A 14,062-nucleotide genomic window follows, 5' to 3' on the forward strand; every position below is an offset into this window, starting at 1 on the left:
AGGCTCTCTGCGAGAGCGACAGCATGGCTGGCTTTATTTATAACAGGAGCAGCGCCCGTCGTGGGCACAACGTCGACGCCTTGGGTGACGCGTCCTCGATGCAATCGCACGCGCAACACCGGAGATCACTCGGCACCGCGATGTTTGTCAGACATACTGCGCAGCGCCAAGCGCGTGGGAACGAGAAATGGTCGCGGCTCAAGGATGACGCGGAGCGTGTATGCGAAGTGGCATCTCGTCTTAATTTTTCTTTCTTCCATCTGGCTCGCAATGTAGCCTCGAAGACGCTGCTTATGGCGTGCCTCGAGGCTTAATTGCTCAAGAAAACGGGCGTGAACGGCTCACTTGCACTGCAATCTGGGGCGGCGCGGTTGTGCTAGAGTCTGAGTTAGCTTTTGCGCCTATGTTAAAACAACACTGCTGGTAAACACTGGGCGTGTTAAAGAGACAACCCAACAGTCTGTCTATCCCGACAGCTTGTTAGCAGTGGAGTCTTTTACATGAAGGTTTGTACACTAGATTCATCCTGCGGCAGATGATGTCGATGTCGTGGTATCAACGTATTAACCGAGACCTCCCGCGTTCCTCTGTTGGACACCGGACAGTGTTAGTCCTGTTGGTGAGGGAAAAGGTGTGGACATAGGGTTAATGTGCATACTCTAAAGAGAAAGCTGCGCACTCATCCCACACATTTAAAAACAATTCAGGGGGAACTTTGTTGAAATAAAGTGCGGTGAGGCGAAAGCCTTTAGCGCGGTGTTGCTGTCGGTGTCACTGATGTGTCGTTAAGATGTTAGTTAAGTACACAACTGTTTGTGAATCTTAAATGCTGACTGAAGAGCGTTTGGGAGGCATTCGTCTGATACGACGCCTTTCCGCAAACATCATCCAGCATCCTAGACAAGGAGAACTACATATGCGTTGGCAGGACTATTTCCAAGCAATAAAGAAAAATAAAAAAAAACGAAGTAGCGTATTTGTTAGCAAGGTCGGCTGCCGAACGGAATGATGGTGGTTCGAATCACATCGTGCACAAAGGTTTTTTACTTATCGAGTTGCTGAAGAGCGTAGCGGATGGACAGACGGACGGACAGGGTCGCGAGCATGAACCATTAAACGCTTTCGCCTTAATATGCAATGAGCGCGGCGATGAGCCGACTATTCGAGATTGCCAGCTACTAAACCGCTTGCTGCTAAATCCGGCGACAAAACGAAGTTTGAGCCTGGCAACGTAGCCAGATGGAAAATGACACGTGCTGTGCAGCTGTAAACAATGTACAAGCAATTTAAGCGTAGTACTCTTAGCATTTCAAATGGTGTAGTACACACCGAAGGCGCTTATCTACTGTTAATTTCTTCAACTGATGCTTTCTTTGCATCCCGTAGTGATATGAAGGCAAATATTCGAGTAATCTCTCGTCGAGTGATCTGCACACAGCGTTTTTCCTTGTGCCAGTGGAGCGCACAAACCTGAACAGCGTTTCAGCGTCCGAGAATATTCCTGTTTGATATAAGGAACAAGTGCGTTATCCTAGAAATAAAGCGGTGACTACGTGACCAATAGATCCGGCTTTCTGTCTAGACCCTGTTCGCTCTCAGAATTAGCGGGTATCAGGATTCTCTTTCTTGGCAACCTTGTGTACCCTGCTATTTGGCGTATTGTTGTTAGGTTCAAAAGCTCTAACATACTCACACTCGTGGCCCAGAAAAAAATGTTGCACAAAAGGCCCTCAATCTTTGAGATTACTCAGTATTACAGGCTAGAAAGGCTAACCTTCCCTGCTCCGCATAAAAGCCTAAACAAAGAACAGGAGGTACTGTGGAGACAACTTCATACAAAAACTCTCCCTAATCCAGCTGTCCTAAGCCATGTGTACCCGGATAGATTTAAGCCGGAGTGCAGCAAATGCGGCGGCAAAGCCACCGTAGACCACATCTTCTGGGACTGTCCGAGAGATCCCCCACCAATATCGCTCAAGAGGCTCGCGCTCCCGGGCCCGTGGGAGACCTTGTTGCTCAGCTCCGGCCTGGAAACCCAAGTACAGGTGGTGACGAGAGCCGAAGAGGTCGCCGCCAGTCTCCACTGACGGCCACCTAGCAAGATCAACAGACCCATTTATAACTCAAGCCGATAATAAACGTTTTCCAATCCAATAAAAAAAAATGCACAAAAGGCGGTGAGGATAGAGCAGCGCAGTGCGCTTCTCTGCCGAAAGGCGCTGACATAAAAGCCTCCTCCGCTACACTCTGGGGCGTGGACGGTCTCGCTCGAGTGGCCGCCATTCGATGCGACCGCCAGTATTGTAGCGCGACATTGTTGCTTGCTTCTGCGCGTGCCGCGCTGTTGACATTCACACGAATATTGTTTGTGGACCATATTCACACCCAGATTTGCCGGCCGGCATGAGGTCCTTGCGTGACATTCATATATACTGGCGGGGTGCCAATGATGCCGATAGCCGAAATACTGTTGCAGTAGAGAGTTCTAGAATCGGGTGATTCTGTCGGACAACTGGATAGGGGAATACTGGGCGGCAATGATCATGCACAGAACGCTAACGCCCGTTGGGGTTTTGGGTTAGCGGGCGAAGCTAACCTGAGTGACTGAGTGACTGACTGACTGACTGACTGACTGACTGACTGACTGACTGACTGAGAAACTTTATTTTGTCCTCCGCCACCTGCGGCCACCTTTTCCCGGCAACCTTCTTAATCTCATTCCCCCCCCCCCCCCCCCCCCAACTTTCTGTAGCCCGTGCTGCCATTGCCTTCTCTTGGAATACAGTACACTACCCGTAAGGACCATCGGTTATCTCGCCTTCGCATTACATGCCCATGTAAGTTCTCTTCTTGATTTCGCCTTGGACCTCATTAACTTACGTTTATTTCCTGATCCACTCTGATTCCTTCTTGTCTGGTAACGCTACACCTATAGTTTTCTATTAAATAACTCGCTGCGTTGGCATCAATTTAAGCTGAACCCTTTTGTTTGCCTCAGCGTTTTTGCCTCTTTGGCGAGTACCAGTAAGATGCAGCTGTTCTACACTTTTATCTTGAGGGATACTGTTAAACTGCCATTCCTTGTCTGAGACTACAAACCAAATTCGCTGCGCCCCATTCTCATTATCCTAGTCATTTCATTCTCGTGGTTCGGATGGTTCGGAAAGTATGTTTATTCATTTACCCCTTGAAGAACCTCGCAGCCTGTCGTAAACTGTTGTTCCCTTCCGAGACTGTTGAGCATCAAATTTAGTTTAATGCATATCAATTTTTGTACAACGTTTAAGCGTGTTACCTAGCTTACTTCGCTAGTGGCTTATGTGAGCTACAGATACAAAATGGCCGATACTTTAGTCAATCACAATAATAGATTCAAGGTCATCTTGTCCTCCGATCTGTTCTGTAATGTCTACTTAAACGGAGAAAACGGCCGGTTCAGATTTCTTGGCCGTTTGGCACATGTGAGCTTGACTGAGCTTTTAGTTTGCCTAGCGTTTTCAGCTAGCATACTGGCTCCGGGTATTTTCGCAGCTCCCTTGCGACCTTGTTGACGATGGCACCCTATGCATGCTGTGATCGATGACGTGATCCGCCGCTTCTGTATTAGCGAGCTTAAACCTGTACTCGGAGTTGTCGACGGCCTTACTTTGTGGCTCTGTTCTATAATTTCAAGGCACAACCTCTATGAGTTGAAGGAATGAAACGCGTTATCACGCGCGGATGCCGATCACTGTGTCTATCAAGTATAAGATACTACACAATGTGGGAGTTCACAATAATTTATGGTATATCTTCATTGCTGCTTACTGGTATGATATTTATTTGCGTTGCCTGCAAGTTGCCGGAAAAACAATGGCGGCACTGCTTTCTGGAGCGTGTTTCACAGGTAAGAGGCCCAGAGCTTGGTGAGGATAGCCACAGCCTTGGCCAGGCATTCGTCCTGCGGCGTGGGCACGGGTACAGTGTGCAGTGGCCGTTGGTGCTGGTGCTGGCGTTGCTGGGGAGGTGAGTACACTCCGGATCGCTGAGCGACCACAGGAATGGACTTCTGGCCCATGGCTTCGTAGAGCCCCGTGAAGTTGGCGTGGCATTTGACGCGGACAGCACCCCCGCGCGCGTGGAGATTGGCGACCACGAGTCTCGTCTCGAGGTTCGCAGCCTGGAAGCCGTCCCTGTGGGTTTCGACCGTCGCTTGTGCCTCCGTGTCGTCCACGAGGCGGTCGTCGATGAACAGCGCCAGCTTCGGGGCCGGCCTGGCACGGCTCGAGGTGCAGTTGAGGCGCACTGTGTCTCCCGCCTGGTACGTGTCCCGGTCGGTGTTGATGTGCGGCCTCATCTCTCGCAGTTCTGGCCGAGGACGAAAAGGGAGAACAACGCATATAACAGGTTGAACAGCGGGGCTAAAGGATGCATGGTCTGCAGATGAAAACAGCATTCACGCAGGACGGAGCAGAAGAAGACAAACAACACTGCGTTGCTGTCTTTCCGCTTCGTCCTGTGTAGGCGCTGTTTTCCCTCGTGAAATTAAGCAGAGACCTCATCGGAACGCTACGACTGCATTTAAGTTAGCACGAGATAGAGAGAGAGAGAAGGTGGTAGAGAGAGAGAGCAATTCAAGACTGAAAACGGCACGAAAAACGGGACAAGATAGAGAGAAACAACACACACAGCACCGAACTTATAACTGAGTGTATTTCATGCGAAAGCGCAATATATACAGGAATTACACATAAAATAAACTAAAAGAACACCATGATATAAGATTGGTACTATTGCAGGCCAATATCTAGAAAGGCTATCTCTTTTCTCGATAAGCGAAGAGACGGCATGCTCAAGCACTTGTCACCTCTCATGTGGATGACGACAGCTTCGTACAGTTCTCGTGTTTTTGCTTGCGTGCGCAGCACTTTGCTTTTGTTGAACTGGGGAGTGCATTTGCATGTTGTCACATGCTTGGCGAGTGTGATCCCTCTGCCTACTCTGACATCATTATCTTGCTCTCTTAATCTGTCATTTAAGCAACGGCCAGTCTGGCCAACATAAGTGGCACCGTATGACAGAGGGACTTCGCAGATCACCTTGCTTTGGCAGTCAACATAAAAAAGATTGCGGGACGAGGCGGTGTGCGTGTAGTGTTTTCGGCTCCCAACAAATTGCGTAGGTTGTGCAGGAAAGTAAGCGGGGTAGAGAAAAAGCGAGAATCCTGCAGCACTAAGCACGTGACGCAATATGCTTTTCGCGCCGTTTTCAGTCTTGAATACTGAACCAACTGGCCAAACAATCCTCCCTTTTAGCATCAGTCAGAGGCTAATATACTTTTCCATACGCATTGCAACTGCATCTGTCCTCTTCTTAGGGATGCTTTTAAAGAGTGCATTGTTTTATAACGGCAGAATATTCTCCTTTTTCATAAAGAGTTCCAAATCAGCACTTTGACGTGGTTCTGAGGGTGCAGTCTGCACTCTCATTTTAAAAGTCGCTTTTCAGCTATTGAGACAGATGTTACAAGCTGCGACAGGGACATCTTTATTCCAAAAGAAAAAGACTTTAGAGATGGCAAAGGCGGTTTCGAGCACTGTAACGACACTTTATGGAGCTTTCGTTTTAGAAAAAAGATCTTTCGACAATACACTTATTTTATTTTAATTATGATTTTGGTGAACAAGCTGTTTTCCCAAACGGTTTCTCCACAAATAGTAAGCTAGGATGATGCGCAATGAGGAACGGCTTGAGACTGAAGCCGGTCGAATTGCGTGAATGTCGCTTATGCAGGGCACGAGGATTACTACACAGTGTGGGTCTCCCTGGGAGAGACCATTGTACTAGGAACTTTCAATCAGCTTTTCCGCAGAGCTCTAAGTGCGAAAAACGTCTGCGAACCGCCGCAGCTCACTGCCGTAAAAATTCTGCTGTCCCATGCATGCTGCACTTAGTACTATTGACTGTAATGCTTCAGCTAGCTGAACTCGTGCATTTATTTCAGAGAATAAACCGTGTTGCAGCCGTTTAATCCGATTTGGTTAAAGCTGAATTGACCACATTCAAATCGCGTCAGACTGCACTCACGAGGATGCGGCAGATGTTCTATAATATTAAAGCTGAAACTTTGCTTGTGGTTTAGTTGGCGCCGAAATTACTTAAATACATGTAAGTATGAATACTTTCTGAGGCATTATATGTTAATTTGTGACTGGAACGTAGTGTATAGTGTTGACGATAGAGGCCGAAGCTAGGGCAGTGCCAAAGCGTGCACTCACGTGCGGAAACAAAGAGCACCGTCACTGAAATCATGCCATATCTCTCTAAGGGCCGCTCTTTTATATCTGCGAAACGTTCTATACTATGTTGTTTACCAAATATTTGTCTATAGCCGACATAGAAAGAGGCGGAGTGCACTTCTTGGGCGTCACACAGTGTGCAGTCGCGCAGATGGTGCACCATTTGATTTGCCGCGTCCACGAGCGTCGCCAGCTACAATGTTCGCCACTCCGGTTGGCATGGGACACGCCCGAGTGGACGAAGCACCCAGCAGAAAACGACGGATGAAGGCAAAGAAAGAGGCGCAACCTTTGCTCGCATATGTCTGGGATGTCAGGCTGCAGTGAAGATGGGCACACATCAAGTACGTGCCTGACGTCATCGACCGGGGGACCAATCAGTGCTGTAGACACGCACACTGGCAAGAAGGTACGGGGCTGCTGTCCGTATGCTTACCGGAGACAGTGAGCATCTTCTCGTCCTGCACCGTGAGGAAAGGCGGTGCGTCGGAGCTGGCCTCGCAGCGGTAGGTGCCCGCACTCAGCGCCGTCAGGTTCGTCAGGTGCAGGGAGGAGTAGTTGGACTGCAGCATCTGCGCCACGGGAGGAAGAAAGGGTGACGGGCATATCACCCTACCGGCTTCGGTGTCACCTAAATGTATAGCAGTGATGCGCAATAACAATAGTTTGGGGGAGTATCACTTATGGCACATGCAGCATGGACCATGTGGATGCGTAATAAAAAAGAATAAGCTGTGTGTCTCACTATGGTGCATGTGCTTTCCTCCTCAGCACAGCTCTGCTAATGCTTATGGCTCAAAAGGGAGCCTGCCAGTTGTTGAGCCTCTGTATTCGCCGAAAGCTACCACAGAGATTTTAAAAACTCTGGTGTACTAAAATAGTGACCGTAGAGCCAAGTTGAGAGAACATTGTTCTGCCAGAATGCAACATGCGGAGTGTTTGCTGGCGCTCTCGTTCTATGCGGATGTTGAGATCAAACAACGTGCGTCCGGAGCGGACTGTGCCGGTCCCCAATTCCGCCTTTGCCGCTTGACAGCAGAATTCTTTGTCGTGAAACTGGTGGATTGACCCCTTTCTTCGTTCTGAGCTTGGCGCATGGTAGCCTTAGTTGCTTATGCGCCACTAAACACAACACAGAACAAAACACAACACAACAGAAGACAACAGAAGACAACACACAACACAACACAAGACAACACACAACACAAGACAACACACAACACAAAACAACACACAGCACACAACTCAAATTAACACACATCACACAGCACAACACAACACACAACACAGCACACAACACATCACAACTTACCACACAAATCAACACACAACACAACAGAACACAACAAAACCTTTCTTCTTTTCAATAAAACTTGTACGCTCTCCAAAAACCCGTCAAGATTCCATCACGTTTGTGTAGAACTAAACACAAAAATACGCTATTCTCGCAAGAAATGGAAGCTAGTACAAAGACTCGCAGGCTTGACAACAAACCATGAAAGTGTTTTTCCAACTGCACATCCTCATTATGTGTCAAATTTCATTGCGTGCGTGCTGACTGGCACGTGCTCTGATGGTGCCTGCTAAGATTTACCCTGAGCCCGTTACATAGCAGGATAGCTAACTTACGTCGACGGTCACGCCTTCGACGGTGAACATGTTTCCGGAGGGCCTGCTGCGGGGCACAAACCGGTAGAATTCCGTGCCGTCTTTGTACCACTTGAAGCTGTACAGGGGCACTTCACCAAGGTCGTGCGGGCAGCTGAGGCGCACACCTCCACCCAGGACACCGACGGGAGGTTGCTCCATCGCCAGCGGTCGTTCTGCGAAGGGTTCGTTACCCGCCGCGGTGGCTCAGTGGTTAGAGCGCTCGGCTACTGATCCGGAGTTTCCGGGTTCGATCCCGACCGCGGCAGCTGCGTTTTTATGGAGGCAAAACGCTAAGGCGCCCGCATGCGGTGCGATGTAAGTGCACGTTAAAGACACCAGGTGGTCGAAATTATTCCATTATTCCAGAATAAGACACACAACACGAGCGCTCGTGTTGTGTGTCTTATTCTCGTCCTTGTTTTTTGCGCTTTTACGTTCTCGTGTTGTGTGTCTTATTCTCGTCCTTGTTTTTTGCGCTTTTACGTTCAGCATGGAAAACCAACTCGCCCAAACTCGGCTTTTATTGAAATTATTCCGTAGCCCTGCACTACGGCACCTCTTTCTTCCTTTCTTCTTTCACTCCCTCCTTTATTCCTTCCCTTACGGCGCGGTTCAGGTGTCCAACGATATATGAGACAGATAATGCGCCATTTCCTTTCCCAAAAAAAACAATTATTATTATTATTATTATTAAGGGTTCGTCAAGAAATTACAAAAATCGATGAAACGAGACCAAAAAAAAAAAAAAACGAACTCTAAATGCGAACACAACCTGTATGTGTCCACATTTGAAATCGCAGGATGTCTATGGGATTCTGATTATATCTCGAGGCGGCGGACACCGCGCCTAGGGCGAGGCAATAATTATTTCAAGTGCTTGTACTTCACAGATCTTTTATTATTGCAGTACAGACCTGGACAATAAGAAATCAAGTAGTAGTCCAGAGAGGCGAGAAGAAAGGCTTTCGAAGTAAATATCCAAGTGAAGATGAACATATTCTTAAAACCTTTATAAAAAAGTACGAGGCACCACACAGTTTGCCTGCGCGTTTCTCTTTCCCAAAAAATACACTGGAACGAAGCGGAACGTCTTTGTCCCCGTTAAACTTGAACCATTCAAAACTTGTCCCCAATTATATCTGGGTGCAGTGTGCACCTTAAACTATATGGCCCGAACAGTTTTGACCAAGACTGTACGTGGGACGCAGTATAGAGCTTACCCGTAACGCGGAGATCTCCTTCGTCTGACACCACGGCGAATGACGGTGCGTCGGCGGATACCTCACAGGTGTACCTTCCGGAGGCGCTGTGCTGTACGTTGTTCAGAACTACTGAAGATTCGCTGCTTTCTGCTAGCTGAAAAGACATTTCGTAGTTGGAAATACGTGATGACTGATCCCGAATAGATACTTGAAGCGATTGTGAGGTGCACCGAATTCGCTGTTCTGTTTCGGAACCACTGAGTTTCACTCGAGGCGCTTTGCTGTCTCCCATAAATTGTTACTTACACTGTTTCTGTTCGCGAGCCCGTCGTACAAAATTTTCAATCTTCATAGAGAACAGATGTCACTTGAATGTTGTTTATTCAAAAGCGTTAATTTCGTTAATGGGCAAAACTTCGTGATTTCATTCTGGGCCGAGGTTCCGGAACAGTTCACTGGCACTGAGTTTTGGCTGAATCTTTTGAGAAAACAGTTTTGGCTGACAGAGAGTGAAAATATTTCCGAGAAAATATCTTCGCAAAAACTAACATTGGTTGCAACATTTAACCTGCGATCGATATTTAGAACTTTTTTTTTTTAGCAGCGATGTTCTATTTGTGGTTCAGCAGCCTTACTTTAGAGCTTTTTCCTGTCGTTATACTCCGCACTTGATAGAGCTGACTACAGGAATTACTGGCTTTGTGTGTTAAGTTCTCTCCGGCCCAAATTGGCAAGAACTGGCGCAATTTATTTTAGTTAAGGAACATTTTTTTTTAATTGTGTTTTGATACCGATATACTGCATGACGTATTTTTCGGTAAAGCGCTGGCTTAGTAGCTGTTCCATAAAATGAAGAGAAGACGCAATACGGTCATACCCCATGATACCAAGGAAACTTATAGAGGTCACTCGTTCCCTTCTCCCGTGTCGACAAGTGGCCGCACAAGAACTTTTGTTCGCACACACTTATCTGAAACGAGTGAGCTGCTGTTTACTGAATATTCTTGAGAATTATTCTTGGGTAAAAGGGGAACGTCCGGCGCTTTTTGCCCCTCTGACTGACGGAGCTTTTGAAATCAGAACTTCTTTTGCCTAAGGAATTTGAAAATGGTAGCCACGAATTAACTTGGTTGCATAAGCGTGTCTTTCAGACCAGAAAAACTTCTTTTCCACTTCACAGTATGTGACCATGCTCTGTTCGTGACATCAGTGATTAACCTCCTCTCAATAACAGGACGCAGGACAGCGTATTTGCTAAAAAAAAGGAAACAATGCGACGGTGTACTGCGAATGGCGGAAGGTGCGCTTACGTTCACGGTAAGCCCCTTGACTTTGAACACTCTCTTGGCCGGTCTGTCCCCGGGCGAAAAGCGGAAGAACTCCTGCTGGTCCTTGTACCACTTGACGCTATACAGGGGGTCGTTCTCCAGGTCGTAGAGGCACTCCAGCTTCACGGTGGACCCTCGGGTGGGCCTCGACGGGACATTCACTTCGATCATCCTCAGGGCTTGAGCTGGACTCGTCGTACCTGTGGAGAGGCCGATTAGCACGTGCTCGCTTCCGCACCACTCGTGTGAGCTAATCTACCTGAAAGTTCGTTCATGAATAGTTACGTTCGGATGCACGCGCAATTATACAGGTGAGCCATGATTATTTTCTGCCATTTTAATCATACCATATTGTAATCGATGTCCAGAATGCGATATAAGAGTAACGCCAATGCTTTTTATACAGTTTTGTTCTTACGCAGGTGAGTTTTTATATTGTATAACCTTGTCAATTAAAATTCGATTAGTTACCGGTATACTTCAAATAATGTGCATTGAAAAGATCTCCTTCATTCGAATAAAGTTTCGATTTCCTTCGGGTTGGAGTCGTCGAAAGTGGACTGTATTAGACTTTTTTTTTCGGTTTTCAAAGGCCCCTAGAGTAATGCTATCGCGCTAATTTATCCCGCTATGCTAAAATAAAGCCGCTGTATTCAAGCACCAACTCGTTGAATACTTGTAGTGGTAGCACACACGCACATGCTGCAAGCCAGACGAAGACAATGGCGAAGATGGGACGGTGCCGGCCTGGTGGAGGTTCGGCCATTTTGTTCGAGAAGAGGTTCCAGTCTCCGAGTTGAAGAGGCAGTCTGCGAGAGCGACAGCATGGCTGGCTTTATTTATAACAGGAGCAGCACCCGTCGTGGGCACAACGTCGACGCCTTGGGTGACGCGTCCTCGATGCAATCGCACGCGCAACACCGGAGATCACTCGGCACCGCGATGTTTGTCAGACATACTGCGCAGCGCCAAGCGCGTGGGAACGAGAAATGGTCGCGGCTCAAGGATGACGCGGAGCGTGCATGAAAAGCTGCATCTCGTCTTAATTTTTCTTTCTTCCATCTGGCTCGCAATGTAGCCTCGAAGACGCTGCTTATGGCGTGCCTCGAGGCTTAATTGCTCAAGAAAACGGGCGCGAACGGCTCACTTGCACTGCAATCTGGGGCGGCGCGGTTGTGCTAGAGTCTGAGTTAGTTTTTGCGCCTATGTTAAAACAACACTGCTGGTAAACACTGGGCGTGTTAAAGAGACAACACAACAGTCTGTCTGTCCCGACAGCTTGTTAGCAGTGGAGTCTTTTACATGAAGGTTTGTACACTAGATTCATCCTGCGGCAGATGATGTCGATGTCGTGGTATCAACGTATTAACCGAGACCTCCCGCGTTCCTCTGTTGGACACCGGACAGTGCTAGTCCTGTTGGTGAGGGAAAAGGTGTGGACATAGGGTTAATGTGCATGCTCTAAAGAGAAAGCTGCGCACTCATCCCACACATTTAAAAACAATTCAGGGGGGAACTTTGTTGAAATAAAGTGCGGTGAGGCGAAAGCCTTTAGCGCGGTGTTGCTGTCTGTGTCACTGATGTGTCGTTAAGATGTTAATTAAGTACACAACTGTTTGTGAATCTTAAATGCTGGAGACACTGAAGAGCGTTTGGGAGGCATTCGTCTGATACGACGCCTTTCCGCAAACACTATCCAGCATCCTAGACAAGGAGAACTACATATGCGTTGGCAGGACTATTTCCAAGCAATAAAGAAAAATAAAAAAACGAAGTAGCGTATTTGTTAGCAAGGTCGGCTGCCGAACGGAATGATGGTGGTTCGAATCCCATCGTCCACAAAGGTTTTTTTCTTATCGAGTTGCTGAAGAGCGTAGCGGATGGACAGACGGACGGACAGGGTCGCGAGCATGAACCATTAAACGCTTTCGCCTTAATATGCAATGAGCGCGGCGATGAGCCGACTATTTGAGATTGCCAGCTACTAAACCGCTTGCTGCTAAATCCGGCGACAAAACGAAGTTTGAGCCTGGCAACGTAGCCAGATGGAAAATGACACGTGCTGTGCAGCTGTAAACAATGTACAAGCAATTTAAGCGTAGTACTCTTAGCATTTCAGATGGTGTAGTACACACCGAAGGCGCGTATCTACTGTTAATTTCTTCAACTGATGCTTTCTTTGCATCCCGTAGTGATATGAAGGCAAATATTCGAGTAATCTCTCGTCGAATGATCTGCACACAGCGTTTTTCCTTGTGCCAGTGGAGCGCACAAACCTGAACAGCGTTTCAGCGTCCGAGAATATTCCTGTTTGATATAAGGAACAAGTGCGTTATCCTAGAAATAAAGCAGTGACTACGTGACCAATAGATCCGGCTTTCTGTCTAGACCCTGTTCGCTCTCAGATTTAGCGGGTATCAGGATTCTCCTTCTTGGCAACCTTGTGTACCCTGCTATTTGGCGTATTGTTGCCAGGTTCAAAAGCTCTAACATACTCACACTCGTGGCCCAGAAAAAAATGTTGCACAAAAGGCCCTCAATCTTTGAGATCACTCAGTATTACAGGCTAGAAAGGCTAACCTTCCCTGCTCCGCATAAAAGCCTAAACAAAGAACAGGAGGTACTGTGGAGACAACTTCAAACAAAAACTCTCCCTAATCCAGCTGTCCTAAGCCATGTGTACCCGGATAGATTTAGGACGGAGTGCAGCAAATGCGGCGGCAAAGCCACCGTAGACCACATCTTCTGTGACTGTCCGAGAGATCCCCCACCAATATCGCTCAAGAGGCTCGCGCTCCCGGGCCCGTGGGAGACCTTGTTGCTCAGCTCCGGCCTGGAAACCCAAGTACAGGTGGTGACGAGAGCCGAAGGGGTCGCCGCCAGTCTCCACTGACGGCCACCTAGCAAGGTCAACAGACCCATTTATAACTCAAGCCGATAATAAACGTTTTCCAATGCAATAAAAAAAAATGCACAAAAGGCGGGGAGGATAGAGCAGCGCATTGCGCTTCTCTGCCGAAAGGCGCTGACATAAAAGCCTCCTCCGCTGCACTCTGGGGCGTGGACGGTCTCGATCGAATGGCCGCCATTCGATGCGACCGCCATTTTGTAAAGCGACATTGTTGCTTGCTTCTGCGCGTGCCGCGCTGTTGACGATCACACGAATATTGTTTGTGGACCATATTCACACCCAGATTTGCCGGCCGGCATGAGGTCCTTGCGTGACATTCATATATACTGGCGGGGTGCCAATGATGCCGATAGCCGAAATACTGTTGCAGTAGAGAGTTCTAGAATCGGGTGATTCTGTCGGACAACTGGATAGGGGAATACTGGGCGGCAATGATCATGCACAGAACGCTATCGCCCGTTGGGTTTTTGGGTTAGCGGGCGAAGCTAACCTGACTGACTGACTGACTGACTGACTGACTGACTGACTGACTGACTGAGAAACTTTATTTTGTCTTCCGTCACCTGCGGCCACCTTTTTCCGGCAACCTTCTTAATCTCATCCCCCCCCCCCCCCCCCCCCAACTTTCTGTCGCCCGTGCTGCCGTTGCCTTCTCTTGGAATACAGTACACTACCCGTAAGGACCATCGGTTA

At 48.0% G+C, this 14,062-nt stretch overlaps 1 protein-coding gene across 1 annotated transcript; it reads right to left on the bottom strand.

The window, feature by feature from the left end:
- Positions 1 to 3,767: 3,767 nt before the first annotated feature.
- On the bottom strand, positions 3,768 to 11,272 carry LOC144128750 (basal cell adhesion molecule-like). The gene is made up of 6 exons (XM_077662407.1): positions 11,158 to 11,272; positions 10,441 to 10,658; positions 9,149 to 9,284; positions 7,908 to 8,101; positions 6,715 to 6,850; positions 3,768 to 4,347 (listed from the first exon to the last, which is right to left on the bottom strand). The coding sequence occupies exons 1-6, from the start codon at positions 11,222 to 11,224 to the stop codon at positions 3,881 to 3,883; spliced, it is 1,218 nt and encodes a 405-aa protein (XP_077518533.1). The 5' UTR covers positions 11,225 to 11,272; the 3' UTR covers positions 3,768 to 3,880.
- Positions 11,273 to 14,062: the final 2,790 nt, after the last annotated feature.

Source organism: Amblyomma americanum, chromosome 4, assembly GCF_052857255.1.
Source record: "Amblyomma americanum isolate KBUSLIRL-KWMA chromosome 4, ASM5285725v1, whole genome shotgun sequence".
Taxonomy (NCBI): domain Eukaryota; kingdom Metazoa; phylum Arthropoda; class Arachnida; order Ixodida; family Ixodidae; genus Amblyomma; species Amblyomma americanum.